Below are 16,252 nucleotides of genomic sequence, written 5' to 3'. Positions count from 1 at the left end.
TGCAGTGGGCTTTGATCCAGACGTTAGCATATCTCGGGCTGAGAATTAAAGACTTTTAAAATTTATATTTCCTAGGTGGTTTCCCAAAATAGTGTGATATATCAAGTTCTGTGCCTTATTCTTATAGCACATACTGTGCACACATTCACTTTTACCTTTATCTTGTGAAGCCCCGATGCATCTTTCATATCACAGCACACAGGATATTTTGTGGGGACACTGGGGCAAGTGGATGAAGCTGCTCTCAGCTGGGAGGGGCCAGCCGAGGCCCCAGGGGCGTGTTTGTTGGGAAATTCCAGGGTTTGGAGTGTACCAAGGTGTGCGGAGCTACTGTGTGTCTTCACATCTATAGCACAACCGTGATCAATCGTGATCTTGGGGAATCTGACAATTTGAAATGTAGACCTGAAGCTCGCCGCCTGGGTGCAGCACCGGGAGAGAAGGGTGGCAGTGATGAAACCTCGTGCAGGACTGCTTGCCAGGCTGCAGAAGCCACCAATGTTTGTTTTTATGAGATGTCTTGGATAGTAATAAGGAAGCTATGGCGCTCAAATTCTGTCAGATCTGAAGTGTATCCCATTTCACAAATGGGGGGAAGTTTCCCAGCGAAGCAAAAGGCTGTTCCGGAGTCCTGGCCCCCAGGTGGGCATTGGTGCCCCATCCAGCCCTCCACGTGAGCCAGCGGGAAGTGCCTCTTCGGGGGCGAGGATGAGCTGCCCGTGTTTGTCTTTATTCCACTGCGTCTTTTCTCTTGTGTCTTACTGTAAGGCTCATTCTCACTAGAAATCCCAAATTTTCAAGCCAATAAACTTTGGGAATCTTGAATAAAGTGAAATATATCTGTATTTGCATAGATTGTGTAGAAACACGTAGGATGTGTGGTACGTGCCAGTGAAAGATTGGACTCTGATCCAGAAAGTGATTCTTGCCTCCCTCCCTCACCTCGGCAGAATCGGATTCTCTCACCTCAGGGAGCCCTGGTTTCCATCTGTGCTGCTGAACTCTCCCCTATGTTCACTCCAGACGCTTCTCGCATCCTGTCTGTGCTCTGGCCATGGTGGACCCTTCAGGCGCTTCTGCTCTTACTCATCTTGCTGGGGGCCGAGCTGCCCTCTTCCAACCCTGAGTGGCAGGCATGATGGGAACATCCACGTCTCTGGGGGTCCAGAACCCGAGGAGGCGAAGGAAACACCAATGTAGCAAGGTGTACCTACCTGCCCCTCAGTACCATTGCCAGAGTACTTTACAGCAAGGTTCAAGCATGTCATTTTCCCCATGAATCAGCATGCATCCCAACCTAATAAGGACACCATGCCGCAATTACACCTCACCGAATTAAGTGACCCTGTTATCCACTATCCAGTCTATATTCAAATTTTCCTGACTGTTCCAATGTTTTTTATGATTACAACCTCTTAGAACCAGGTGGTTCTAAGTAGTCGTAAGCCAGAAGTCTTGGGATCAGCCATATCCTTGACACCTTGACATTCACGTGGTGCTTGGCACACAGTGGGCACTCAGTAAAGTTTTTATTTAGTAGAACTGAATCAGCAAAGAAACAAGTGAATCAGGATCCGGTGAGCTTTTTGCTGCATAACAAACTGCCATGACATGGAATGGTTTAAAGCAAGTACTATTTCTCCTGATTCTGTGAGCGGGCGTAGCCGGCTGGATTGGGGGCAACTGGTAGAGGGTGGCCTCACTCGTATCTGACTGCTAATGTGCCATCAGCAAGGGGAACAAGGATGATGCGGCAAGAAATCAAGCGTCTGTGGGACCGCTTGTCGCTCTGCCCGGTCACCTCCGTTACACCCCGTTGGCTAGAGCAGGTGGCACGCGCAGCCCGGCCTCTGAGTGGGACTGCGGAGCAGAGTGGGGACAGGGAAGGGACTCGCCTTGGCGGTTCTGGCAACTGGTGTGCCACGCTGCATTTGGTTGACTTTCCTCATGTAAGCTCTGTGTCCCACTTGGGAATGTAGCCCTGGAGATTGCTATGTGCCAGGCTCTGGGGATTTGGTCCAACCCTAGGACCTGGAGAAGAGAGCAGGGGAATTCAGGCTTTGGGCTTCATTTTTCCAGAGGAATGGACTTCAGAGACAATGGGAAGGTATGCTCGTGAGCCAGGCCCATAGGAAGACAAGCTATACGCGGTCTAGTTTCTAGATAGAAAGCCATACATTCCATTGCTCCCCGGAGTACGTGCCCAGGTGCTTCTAAGAGGTCGTAAGCCAGAAGTCTCAAGATCAATCATATCCTTGACATCTTGACATTCACGTAGTACTTGGCACAAAGTCTTTATTTAGTAGAATTGAATCAGCAAAAACAAAGTGAATCGTAACCAGCTAAAAGGAAGAGTAAGAGGGAGAGTAGTTTAAAAAAATAAGAATAAACCACTTAGCAAGGGTAAATATTGTTTCATAGGAGTGTTGTGTATATATGTGTGTATGTACTGGGTCGCGGTGTAAAATATTTTTTTCTACTATTTTTAAATGTACTGAGTTGAAATTCAGCTAACATAAAATTAGTCATTTTAAACTGAACAATGGCATTTAGCACATTCACAGTGTTGTACGAGCACCACCTCTACCTAGTTCCAACAAAAAAGCGTATTTCTTAAACTGGATTAGTGTCCATTTTTTTTTCCAAACTTTGGATCGATAGCAGTTGATCTGTCTGTAGAAAAGCGCGGGCCCTCGTCCTGCTCAGCTTGGGCTGCCATAATGAAATACCGTAGCCTGCATGGGTAGATATCATAGACCTTGCATTTGTTCATGCTTTTTTTTTTTTTTTTTTTTCCTGTACGTGGGCGTCTCACTGTTGTGGCCTCTCCCGTTGCCGAGCACAGGCTCCGGACGCGCAGGCTCAGCAGCCATGGCTCATGGGCCCAGCCGCTCCGCGGCATGTGGGATCTTCCCGGACCGGGGCACGAACCCGTGTCCCCTGCGTCGGCAGGCGGACTCTCAGCCACTGCGCCACCAGGGAAGCCCTGTTCATGCTATTATTACTTCTTTAATAAACATCATTGAAATTTTTAAAAAAGAACAAAAAAACCGTAGCCTGAGTGGCTTAAACAACAGAAGTGTCTCACACTTCCAGAGCCTGGAGTCCGAGCGGCAGGCACTGGCGGGGTAGACTTCAGTTCATCCTGAGGCCTCACTGCCACTAAGCTGTGTGCTCATGAGACTTGTTTGTGCACAAGGAGAGTGGAGAGCCTGTCAGATCGGAACCACACTGATGACCTCATTCAAAGGCCCCACCTCTAAATACCGTCACACTGGGCGGTAAACGGGCTTCAACACGTGAATCTGAGGGGACACATTGTGTGTAACAAACTTCTCCAGAAGGCTCTGCCTAATTTTGCTCAACTTCAGGTGTAAGCAGCGCAGTTTGTGGTCAACTCCAAGTTCATTACCATCGAAACCCCCTCTAGCGTCAGGGCCCATGTGGCAGGACCAGAGGGTGAAGAAGCTCTCACCTCAGAGAGGACGAAGGAACATCCATCAGGATCCTTTTCAAGACCTTGTCTGCACATTTGATGCATTTCCCTGACCCTGCAAGCCAGGGCAGCTCGTGGGCTCCCCTTCTACAGATGGAGAAAAGCAAATAGCAGTGAGGCCAAGCTAGTTTCTCAAGATGGCAGTGGATTCGTCAGTGAGCGACGGAGCCCAGGACTCCAGTCTGGGGCCGTTTGTACAACTTGGTCCTTCTGCACAGAAACCTGGAGCATTAAGTACTGATGTCAGTGTGATGCTTCAAGATGGACATTTGAGATCTGTCTGGGTGTGGGAGGGTTTCAGTGCCCATGTGGCTTGAGCACCTGTGTTCTAATCATGAAAGACTGACGTGTGGAAGAGATTGGATTAACTTGGAGCAACGCAGAGAAGTAGAAGGGAGGCTGATTTCCATCCTACAAAAAATTTTCTCACACTTCATGCTATTTCAAAGAAAAGTGGTAGTGATTTCCCTGTCCCTGGAAGCATTCAACAACTTCTGTGGCTATTGTAGAGGAGATCAAAGCAAGGGATGGAGTGTAGACTAAACGTTTTTCAAGGGTCTCTGCCCGTTGGGTTGCATTTATGATTTCAGACATTAGCCAGCCCAGCCCATAAAAACAGCCCTCTGTTCTTAAGGCCAATTGACTAAGTGGTACATGTTGAAATGAGGGTGGCTTTTAAAAGCTCTGATTCCCTGGCACTCTGCATAAATACAGTAGCCTCAAACTTGTCAAGTGCTCTCTGCTTCAGTAAAACTAAGGCAAGGTTTTCATTTTGTAGTTGACGGTTAGCAGACTGAACCAGTTTTCCTCATGTGTGTGCCCTAGTAAGCCCCTAAGATGATAACCTAGCCCCAAAACCTCTAAGCTTCTTAGCTGCATATCCCGACCTCCCACCCCCTCGAGCTGGTGCTGCGTTTGATGTTGGGAAATGAAACACAGGACTCGCAGCTGCTTCTCACTGGATGCTGACTCCAGAGAAACAAGTATTGTATAGCCAGTGAGTGGTTCTTAGACTTTGAGCATTAATAGACCAGTAAATTTCTAAAAGAATTGTAGAAAGAGGTGGATAACTTTTTATTTTGGCCAAGTAAGGGTTTTTTTTTTTTCTAAATTGCCATCTACGCTCATCTCTATAAAAGGAAGGACACTTTGTCCTTAGGCTTAGCGGCTGCATTCTGACATTTGTTGATTGTCATAGTGTCTGCAATTTACTTTCAAATGGTTCAAAAGGAAAAAAGCAATAGAGATAGATGAGCACATGCAGTGAAATGTTCATTGTCGAATCTCCATGTTGACTATGTAGGTGTTTATTATACTATTCCAGCCTTTCTCTGTATGCTTAAATTCATAATCAATTGTAGGAAATGCAAAACTAATGGCAGAAGGCAAATCAGTGGCTACCTGGGACCAGGAGTTGACTGAAATGGGTGCCAGGGAACTTTTAGGGGTGATGGAAATGTGTCTTGATCATAGTGGTGGTTAAAATCATCAAACCACGCACTTAAAAATGGGTAGATTTGGTTGGATGTGAAGTATATCTCAATAAAGATTGGGAGGAAGAAGAAGGACATTTTAATATTTAAAAGTTTAAAACTTCAAATAAAAAAAATAGAAAAATTTAGAACTTCATAACCTTAGAACAAAGGACAGTCCTTTATACTGAATAATTTGGTTCTATGAAAAAACTGACAAGAGTGTCCTTATTTTTCTCATTTCTCCACCAAGCAGAGAAAAATGCATTACAGACCAGGGGCTGGGAATGACTACCAGAGACTACCGTTTCCAAAAAGAGTGAGGTCTGGCATGCAGTGCACCCCAGATTTTCCTACCTGCCCGGCATTGGCAGGTCAGTGACTGAGACCTGCACCCTTGGGGGCCTGGAGCTAACACAGCTGCAGGAGAACAGGAGAACGGGGGTCCCAGGAGCACCCACAGCTCAGGGCAGCCCTTCTGATGGGGACACTGAATGAAGGGCCCCAGTCATTTTTCTTCCTTTTTTTTTTTTTAAGCGACAAGAAAAGATTTCTTCAAAACAAAACCTAACATTCCCTTCACACAGACCACCAGTGTCAGCTCTTTGGTGTCTGTCCTCGTAGATTATGCATATAGTGTGCACGATAACACACATGTGTGCATGTATATCCATACATAGACTTGTGCGTTTGCAAAATGTGATCATACTGTACATACCATCCTATGACCTTCTTCAGTCACAATCTCTACCTTCCTAGTCCAGTAATTTCCATCCTGCGTGTCAGAGCTCATATGACATATTACTGATACATTATTAGAGCATATTCAGATTTCCCCAACAGGCCAGAAATGGACTGTACATCCTGTTTGTCCATTTGGGACCACACAGTACATCTGGATGTTCCTTAAGTGTCTTAATCTAATGCATCTCTTTCCTATGACATTGACTTATGAAAGAGATCAGCCACTTTCTACATTCATCTGGTAGCTCTCTTGTGGTCTCATTTAACTATTCCTTGTATTTCCTAAAAACGAGAAGTGATGTCTAAAGGCTTGATGGATTCCAGCTGCTGCAAGGTGACACATCACATTGGTTGACACCATTTGTGATGCAAAGATTGACATTGGACTGTGGCTGATCCCCTGTTGTATAGTTCGGCTTTGCACCTTGTGAAGAGTCATAATCTATATGGCATCACTTTGGTGTCACAGGAATAGCCATCTCCCCTTCCACACTTCACCTAATGATTTTCACACCAATAAAGAATCCTTGTCTGAGTCAATAATGTCATCAGTATTTTAAAACGTAAGTTTTACTATTATTCAGCTATGGCGAGGTCAACAGATCTGGAGACGATTGCTGTTGAAAAGATAGTTTGTTACAGTTACCAAAAAGAGGGGGCAGGCCATGCGGGGAAGCACCAGGGCCAGTCAGGAGGTAGAAGGATCAAGGAGAAAACATGGGCAAGAGTTCTTTTGTGGTTTCCATGGGCAAGAACGGGTGAGATAGGGTAAGCAGACTTAAGATTGGCTATTTACTTCAGCAGGCCCTGGAGTGCAGGGGCTGTCTCCAGTTGTCTGATACCTGGCCCCAGGGTGATTAGGGCCGGGCAGTAGTGGCTCAGAGTGTAAGAGCCCAGCAAAGGAGGAAAGGAGGCCTTTGGGGTGTATGGGCTCTGAGTTGGTTGGTTTGCATATGAAAAGCAGTCATTTATTCTCTCTAGGAAAGAGCTAGCCCTGGGATGGCAGTCTCTCCAGGGTCAGCAAAGCCTCAGATGTCAAAGCATCAGAATTACAGGAAACAAAAAGGCATGATTAATACCATCAGAGTTTGTCAAATGATGTTTTTCCAATTCTATCATTCCCTTTGCATTTATTAGCTGGCATTCCTACGTTAAAAATTTTTTAAGTTTTCTCCCTTAGAAATTAAAATTGTTCCCAACTTTAGCTATTGCCAGCCATTATACTGTTGCAATCCAGTGACTCATTGATTCGCTCAAAAGTCCACTGAGGCCCTATTCTAGGTCCTGGAGATGGGATAGGAACAAAACAGTCATAAATCTCTACAGTCCTGGAACTTATGTTGGGGTGGGGGGACAGACAATGAACAAGATAAATTATCTTGTATGTCAGTTGCTGATAAGTGCTACAGAGAAAGGTAATGCAGAGAAGGAGGACAGAAGTGTTGGGTGAGATGGTACACAATAGGATATAGATAGATAGGGTGACATTGAAGTAAAGACCCAAAGGAATTAAGGGAGTGAGCCAAGTGACTATCTGTGGGAAAAGTGTTCCAGAAGAGGAAACAGTAAATGCAAAGGCCCTGAGGCAGGTTTGAAGAAAAGCAAAGAGGCCAGTGGACTGGAGCAAAGTGGGTGAGGTGGGAAGAAGGGGGCCCAGATCATGCAGGGCCTTGCAGACATTATCCAGACTTAGGTGGGAAGCCACTGGAGTGTTTCGATAGATGCTAACACCCCAAACGTCACTTTCTGCTTAGACTGGCTTCACTCCCACACACCAGCTCAAGTCCAGTACATATATGTGTTAGTGGCCACACCATCCCATGCATTCATTCGCTGAGTATCCTGTTCTGGGCACTGGAATACAAAGATAAGGGAAACAAAACGGCATGGGTCCCTGACGTCATGGAGCCTAGAGTCAAGTATGGGAAGAGAGACGGTAAAATCATCTCCTGTACAAGCATCGAATGCAATAGTGCCTCCAACCTAGTCGGAGAGGTTGGGGAAGGCTCTCCTGAGGAAGTGACTCTTGAGCTGGAATCTGAAGGATGAAAAGAGTCAAGGAGGAAAGGAGAAGAGGATGGTTCCAGGCAAAAGCAAACAGCGAGAGGCGGTACAGGGAGATGGGGAACAGCAGGCGGAGGCTCAAGCGTGTGGCTTTAAAGTTGTGCGCCTGTAGCTGAGAGCAAGGCGAGATGCTGAGCGGGAGGGTGACTGCTCAGGGCTTGGGAGCCCCCTCTGCAGCGTGGAGAAGGATGTAGTCAGACCAGGAAAACAAAGGGGCTGGTATGGACTCAAGAGGGAGCGCTGGGGATGGGAGACTAAGATTCTGGAGACACTGGGGGCAAATTGACAGGACTCGTGATGTAATCAATAGCACGTAGGGCAGAGGAGAGGGACATGACTAGTTTGGCTTGCATAACACCAGGGTTTATCTTGAGGCTGACATTTCTCCTTGACCTTTTTGTTTATATCCCCGCCCCCAAGGTTGCGTTAGCTGCCTGCTGAGTTTAATCAATTTGGTTGAGCTCTTGAAAATCCCTTCTCCTGGTGAAACCAGGAGTGAAGGGATAATCAGTCTATTTCCAGAACCCAAAGTGGATTAAGATAAAATAGCTTTCATTTAGCTGTCATCCCTCCCCCAAACCTTCCCCACTCAAGCTTGACAGCTCCTGCGCTGGGAGCCCCTCTGGGCCCTTGTCTAATGCTTTGAACTGCTGAAACTACCATTTCTCCCGTCTCAGCACTAATCCAGTTGCCACTCTACTCCCTAAATGGGATTTGGCTTCTAGACATTAAGACCTGGGTGTGGGCACCCTCTCCAGATTCCCTACAAATTCCAGTCAGCCAGGGCCCAAGTGGGGTCATCTGTTTAGACAGAGCAAGGGCTGGCTGCCTGCTCACCCCGGAGGACACAGAGACCCTCTCCTCACCTCCTGGGACCGTCCCAGCTGGTTGCCCAAGGTATGTGGTCACCCTCGAACAAGCCTTCTCAGAAACTCAGGGCAGGGCGCAGGGAAGAGCCAGCGCCAGGAAGACTGGCATTTTCGTGTAGTCAGTCTGTCCCAGTTTCACCTTTTCTGTGTAGTTTTCATGGACGTTGCTTGTTAAGGAGCGCACTGAATTCCAGACAGCTCAGATGGCCTCTTTGTTGTGGGTAAAGCTGGGGAGTGGTGAGAGATGGCAGGAAAGGGAAAGCACCGCTCAGTATGAATTGCTGAGCAAAACTTTTGGGGATTTAACGTATTTTTAAAATGATATTCGTGAAGTGGTTATGCTGTGGTTTGCAGGGACTTTTTCTATTTTAATTGCCGTAATATATCGTCAAGATAGAATTTTAAATTCAGTCTGGCTTAATGTGACGATACCAAGGCTTAGTCTCAAAGTAAAACCTTCTCATTGGAATCTATCTGGACGTCCTGGTGAGCTTTGCTAAGAAATGTCTGAGGCTTATCAGGAAAAATAAAACACCTTTAAACAAAAAAAGCACACTCTAGTAAAATACAAACTAGACGAAGCCCTTATTTAGTCAAACGTGGGTATTGAGGCGGGTAGAAGGAAATGTCTGATGGATGTCCAGCATCTCATGTATGGGTTTTATTCACAGAATGTTCCTGACTTTATATTTAAGATGATTTTACCTTTTCCTAGCCCTCTAAAACCTGACACAACACCCCAAAGGGAAGAAGCTGCCAGGGACAGATAACATGGAGGCCAACGCGCAGGACAGTAAGTCAACACCAAACCACGTTATCTTCAAGAAGATCTCCCGGGACAAATCGGTAAGTAGTACAGAGGTGAGGGGCTTAGTAGTAATCTTTTTTTTTTTTTAAAGGAGCTTTTTCGAATAGACATAATCAACATCAAAATCTTATGAGGTCAATGGAAGCTCTATGTCTATTTTCCATCTCTGTCTGAGATGGATGATAAATGAGATATAAATGAATGAGTAAATTGCAGAAATATAAATTCTCTTTGATATCAACAAGACTTTAGTCCCAAGACCCTTAATTTTCTCCTAATCTCTCAGTCCCCAACCCCTCGCCTCCAGTTTTACCTCTTTTCCTAGCCTTGAACCCATGACTTAACCGTTTCAAACATTGTTTGGTCAGTATCTCTAACTTCCTTGACCCTTTTTCTATCATCTCACCTAACTGCCTGGTGAAAGCCCTGATGCTGGATCAATGGATCAATGCAACTCTCTACCTTCTGTCACCCACCCCAGCTGCCATGCTCTCAAACCTTGCTGGGCCTCCAGGGTCACTGGATAAGGGAGCATCTCCTGCTGCTCCCTTTCTGCCCCTCAGCACTGTGGCTGCATGGCCACCCAATATCCTGGCACTCCGCATATTTGGCAGGGACGATGCCATTGTTGGCTCCATCGGGGGCACGTTAGATAGTCTAGATGTGCCTGTGAACTTCCTGGCCTGGGACACCCTATGGAGAGCCCACCCCACAGCCTCCGAGGATGGGATCTCCTCGCTCCACTCTATGGATTCTTAGGGGCTCATAATCTAGTTCAGCACCATCCAAAGCAAGCCACATATCTAATTTAAAATTTTCTAGTAGCCATGTTAAAAAAGTAAGAAGAAATGGGGAATTCATTTTAATACTATATTTAACCCAATATATCCAAAAAACTATCATTTCAACATGTAAATGATATAAAAATTGTTAACAACGTATTTTCCCTTCGTTTTCTAAGTTGTTCAAACCTGATGTGTGTTCTACATTTATAGCACGTCAGCTTGGAGTGGCCATATTCAAGTGCTGGTGGCCACCTGGAGCTAGTAGCTGTCGTATTGGACAATGTGATTCTAGGTCATTCTTCTAGTTGACTTCTGAAGCCTATACATACTGCGCCCGAAAGGAACTCTCCGATGCTTTCGCGCCTCACGAGAGAATCGGGCTTTGCACAGACACTCCCTACCTCTCCTCTCCCTCGCTGAGGATGTCCATCATTTTCATCAAGTCCTCTGATTCTTTGGGGAGACAAGTTGGGTACCCCTCAAACTTTCATCCTCCCGACTCTCTTCCAACTTGTGTCTTTCCAGTGCACTTTATCTTGTCTTCTGGCAAAAGAAGAAAGAAAACACTCCTGCTGGGCCATATCATTTTCTCACTTTTTTCTTCCTCACATCCAGATAGACATCTTTGACCTGGGAAATTTAGAACTTTTGTATATAGGAGGAAAACACAATTCATCAGTTAACGTGTCACGTATTAGGATCATTTCGGTGGCAAGTTTTGCCTGGCTGCAGGTGTGGGTGCCAGGGCCCTGGCTGTGTTTCTCTGTGAGTCTCTCCACTCGTCCGTCTTTGGTGATCTTCATCCTCTGGCTGGTGGCAAGACGGCTGCCCCAGCTTCAGGTGCCTTACCCTCACTTTCTTCTAGAAGAAGGAAAAGGCTGTTGCTTCCTGGGGTCTCTTAAGGGTGAGGTTATATTTCTCCAGCAGACTTCTCTCATATCTCATTGGTCAAAACTGGGTCACATGCCCACCTTAAAGCCATCCCGAGCCAAAAGAATTGGATCTGGCCAATCAAGAATCATCCTCGGGCTTCGCTGGTGGCGCAGTGATTGAGAGTCCGCCTGCCGATGCAGGGGACGTGGGTTCGCGCCCCGGTCCGGGAGGATCCCACGTGCCGCGGAGCGGCTGGGCCCGTGAGCCATGGCCGCTGAGCCTGCGCGTCCGGAGCCTGTGCTCCGCAATGGGAGAGGCCACAACAGTGAGAGGCCCGCGTACCGCAAAAAAAAAAAAAAAAAGAATCCTCCTCTGTGATGGATGTTAACTAAATTTATTGTGGTTATTGCTTTGCAATTTATACATACATCGTTATGTTGTACACCTTAAACTTATACAATATGTCAATTATATCTCAATAAAACTGGGTAAAAAAAGGAAAAAGAATCATCCTCTGGGGTGGTCTCCTCTTACTACACAACCACATGGGACCCTGGACACAATTGGTGACTTTTTTTCTTTTGGCCTCACCCTGTGGCTTGTGGGATCTCACTTCCCCGCCCGATCAGGGATTGAACCCAGGCCGCGGAAGTGAAAGCCCGGAATCCTAACCACTAGACCACCAGGGGACTCCCTACAGTTGATGACTTTTATCCAGGAAGATGGGGCACGTGGCTATGGGGTTTGCAAGCAGCAGGTGGGCTGCAGCCTCACATCATCCAGCCCCACTTCTCTACCTGCTCCTGTCTCTTCTCTCCTCTTCCAATTGCAGCAGAAGAGGTGCTGTTTCTTCCATGGAGGTTCATGCTGCTTACAGCCTGGGTCACGGTCCACCACCTTCTTAGGGTCCTCCACCATCAGCCTCCCTCTGGGGCTATGTGCAGCCTCTCCCTCTCTACCAGTACTTGGCCTGAGCATGACAACAAGTACCCACCTCATGCATCTTAAAAACAGCAACAACAGCAACAAGAACAACAAACTCCCTCTTGACCCCGTCCCCTTTCTAGCTCTCCTTCCTTCACAGCCAAAGCTTGAGAAAGAAGACATGTGCTCTCCACCCACCTTCTCCCCTCCGTTCACTCTCAGTGCTCCCTCCTCCAGACCACGATCAGCTTTCCCTTTTGCTGCCAGTGCAACCAAAGTCTCAGTGTTCTCCTCTATAAAATGGGCGTAATCCCTAGCTCAAAGAGTAGTTGTGAGGATTAAGTGAAATAATGTAGTCAGTGTACTTAGCTTGGCGCCTGGTACATGACAATCACTACATGCCGTTTAATTGCAGGCCTTTCATCCTGCTTCAAATGCTTCCATGTCCTCCTAGATTCTTTAGGGTCCGGTCCTATAAGACCCTTTCTGGCATCAGCTTGCATGCCCATTTGGAGGCCATTCACCCACAGATGAAACCATTGGCAGTTCCAGAAGCATTCTCTTGGCTCTGGGCTTTGTACACACTGAATTGTTTTGCCCAGAAAGCATCCTTTCACCGTCTAACTCCCCGCCCCCATCCCGATCACCTGGCTATGCTGTCCTTCAGGTGCTTCAACATCAATAACGCAAATAACCTGGAAGCCATAGAGATCCTCTCCAGGATACTGCCATGAGGGGGTAGATACAGGAGATGATACAATGCCAACAAAAATTATTTTGAGTGTTCTTGGAAATAAAAATATGAGTTTCAGAGGCTTAGGGAAGAAGGAGGCTAGCCAGGGTCCATGCACTCACTCATCGGTGTACTTAGCAAATGTTGATTTAATCCCTGTATGCACCAGATACTATACTAGATACTGTGATGGCTGAAAGACGAATAAGAGAATTCTTACCATCACGGCAGTCACAGTGCTGTGGGTTAAAGTGGTGAGTGGTGGTGAACCCAACCCATGCTCTCCCACAAAGGGGGTTGGTAAAGAGACCTTTGCTGCCAGGGGCATTGAAACAGATAGGACAAGGACTGAGACATGGTCATCTCTTCCCATCCAGGACCCCTTCCCCCATTCTTCAGGGCATGGGCTCAGGTTTATCTGTATAGATGCTCACCTGAGAGGATTTCAGGGACTCCAGAACACCTGCCTCTTAATCAGAAACTCTTCTAACAAGGAGGAGAAACCTTTCATTCACAGCTAGAGATAAAAGGCTTAACATGCAAATAGCTGACAGGCGCCTCATATGCATAGGCATAACTTTCCACTAAAGTATCATCAATGAACTCAACAAGTTTACCTGGTTGATATCAGACCTGGGCTTGATGGGAAAAGGTGGGGAGAACAGGGAGCTATCCAAGGGGTGGGAAGAATTCCTTGGAGCACTTTATGAGGTTGAGGAAAGATCACAGCTTGCCTGCAATCCACTATGTCCGCCTACAGCCAAGCAGGGAGAGAGGAGGTTGTGGACAAGCTGCAGAGCCAGGCCGCTCCTCTTCTCAGGACTGGTCAGAATGTTTCGGCTGTTGCTAATTTTTATTTATTTATTTTTATTGGTTGCTACTGATTTTTAACATGAAACCTTAGTGTTCTTTGGCCATTTAGAATCCATACCTGTTCTCCCCACAGGTGACCATCTACTTGGGGAAGAGAGACTATATAGACCATGTTGACCAAGTAGAGCCTGTGGGTAAGTTGAGTTTGGGGTGAGTTTTTTCTTTCTTTCTTTCTTTATTTATTTATTTATTGGTCGTGCCGCGTGGCATGCGGGATCTTAGTTCCCCGGCCGGGGATCGAACCCATGGCCCCTGCAATGGATGTGCAGAGTCTTAACTACTGGACCGCCGTGGAAGTCTCCTGGGGTGAGATTTTAATGCTGGTTTTCCTTTAAGTCATCAGACAAACACTAGTTTTGTGTTTTTTAAATTGACTTCATTAATAATCTAATCAAAGAAATGCAAATTAAAACATCATCAAGGTGCCACTGGCTGATTGGAGACAAATTTAAATGAGACAAAGGACTCATTTCTAGATAAAGAACATTCAAAACTCACCAGTTAAAAAAAAATCCAATTAGAAAATAGACAAACAACATGAAAAGGCATTTCATTAAAGAAAATATATAGGTGACAAATGAGCACATAGAAGAATGTTCAACAACAACAAAAAGAAAAATGTTCAGGACTTCCCTGGTGGCGCAGTGGTTAAGAATCCGCCTGCCAATGCAGGGGACACGGGTTCAAGCCCTGGTCCGGGAAGATCCCACATGCCACAGAGCAACTAAGCCCGTGCACCACAACTACTGAGCCTGCGCTCTAGGGCCCACGAACCACAACTACTGAAGCCTGCACACCTAGAGCCCATGCTCCATAGCAAGAGAAGCCACAGCAATGAGAAGCCCGTGCACTACAATGAAGAGTAGCCCCTGCTCACCGCAACTAGAGAAAGCCCGCGTGCAGCAACGAAGACCCAGCGCAGCCAAAGAAAAAAAAAAAGACCTGATTTCATTTCTAAAACAAAGAAAAGAAAAATGTTCAACAACATTAGTCGTTAGGGAAATGCAAATTAAAACCACAATGAAATATTATATGCTTGTCAGAATGGCTAAAATTAAAAATAGTGACCATACCAAACGCTGGCAAGGATGTAGAGATACTGCATCGCTCGTGCCTTGCTGGCGGGAATGGGAATGTAAAGTGGAGCAGCCACTCTGGAAAACAGTTTGGCAGCTTCTTTAAAAGCTAAACATCCACTTCTCATGTGACCCAGCAGTTGCATTCCTGGACATTTATCCCAGAGAAGTGAAAACTTACGTCCACACAAAACTTGTACATGACTGTTCACAGCAGCTTTGTTTGTAGTAGCTCCAAACTGGAAAGAACCTAAACGTCTCCAGCAGGCGAATAAGATTAAACAAGCTGGGGCACATCCATGCCTTGGGACACTACTCAGCACTGACAAAGATTGAGCTACCAATCCATGCAACAGCCTGTGGGTCTCAAGATTGAGCTACCAATCCATGCAACAGCCTGTGGGTCTCAAGAGTGAGCTACCAATCCATGCAACAGCCTGTGGGTCTCAAGATTGAGCTACCAATCCATGCAACAGCCTGTGGGTCTCGAGATTGAGCTACCAATCCATGCAACAGCCTGTGGGTCTCGAGATTGAGCTACCAATCCATGCAACAGCCTGTGGGTCTCAAGATTGAGCTACCAATCCATGCAACAGCCTGTGGGTCTCAAGATTGAGCTACCAATCCATGCAACAGCCTGTGGGTCTCGAGATTGAGCTACCAATCCATGCAACAGCCTGTGGGTCTCGAGATTGAGCTACCAAATCCATGCAACAGCCTGTGGGTCTCAAGAGTGAGCTACCAATCCATGCAACAGCCTGTGGGTCTCAAGATTGAGCTACCAATCCATGCAACAGCCTGTGGGTCTCAAGATTGAGCTACCAAATCCATGCAACAGCCTGTGGGTCTCAAGATTGAGCTACCAAATCCATGCAACAGCCTGTGGGTCTCGAGATTGAGCTACCAAATCCATGCAACAGCCTGTGGGTCTCAAGATTGAGCTACCAAATCCATGCAACAGCCTGTGGGTCTCAAGATTGAACTACCAATCCATGCAACAGCTTGTGGGTCTCAAGGACACTGTAATGAGTGGAAAAAGCCAATCTCAAGAGGCCATATACTGTATGATTCCATTTATATAACATCTTAGACATGACAACGTTATAGAAAAGGAAAACTGAACAGTGGTTGCTGAGGGCTAAGGATGGTGGGGAGAGGCAGCTGGGCGTGACTACAAAGGGATAGCCCAAGAGGGAGATCTCTGTGGTGAGGGAACAGTTCTGTATCCAGATTGCAGTGGTGGTTACACAAATCTCCATTTGATAATATGACTTAGAACCATACACACATTGTGCCCACGTCAACCTCCTAGTTTTGAGATTGTACTGTCATTATCTAAGATGTAACCATTGGAAGAAACTGGATAAAGGATACCTGGGAACCTCTCTGTACTATCTTTGTAAATTCCTGTGAACCTATAATTACTTCAACTCAAATTGTTCTTTTTTTAAAAAAAGAGTGTAAAAGACTGGCATTTTTAGGCACTAGGATGAGAATGTCCTTTGGCAAAACACTTTCTAGAAGGTCATTTGGCA

The 16,252-nt window shown here is 46.3% G+C and overlaps 1 protein-coding gene across 1 annotated transcript in view; it reads left to right on the top strand.

Moving 5' to 3' along the window:
* Positions 1-1,141: 1,141 nt before the first annotated feature.
* The window catches only part of SAG (S-antigen visual arrestin), a 39,953-nt gene continuing 24,842 nt past the window's right edge, over positions 1,142-16,252 (top strand). Inside the window, exons 1-2 of the mRNA XM_089916205.1 lie at positions 1,142-9,491; positions 13,715-13,775. Coding sequence (XP_089772331.1) covers positions 9,417-9,491; positions 13,715-13,775 — 136 coding nt within the window. The 5' untranslated portion in view covers positions 1,142-9,416. The remainder of the gene's footprint in view (positions 9,492-13,714; positions 13,776-16,252) is intronic.

Source organism: Delphinapterus leucas, chromosome 8, assembly GCF_059928025.1.
Source record: "Delphinapterus leucas isolate spDelLeu-1000000601 "Yukka" chromosome 8, BTC_Dleu_Yukka2, whole genome shotgun sequence".
Lineage (NCBI taxonomy): Eukaryota > Metazoa > Chordata > Mammalia > Artiodactyla > Monodontidae > Delphinapterus > Delphinapterus leucas.
The sequence above is the reverse complement of the archived record's forward strand: the minus strand, read 5'-3'. Positions and strand labels throughout refer to the sequence as shown.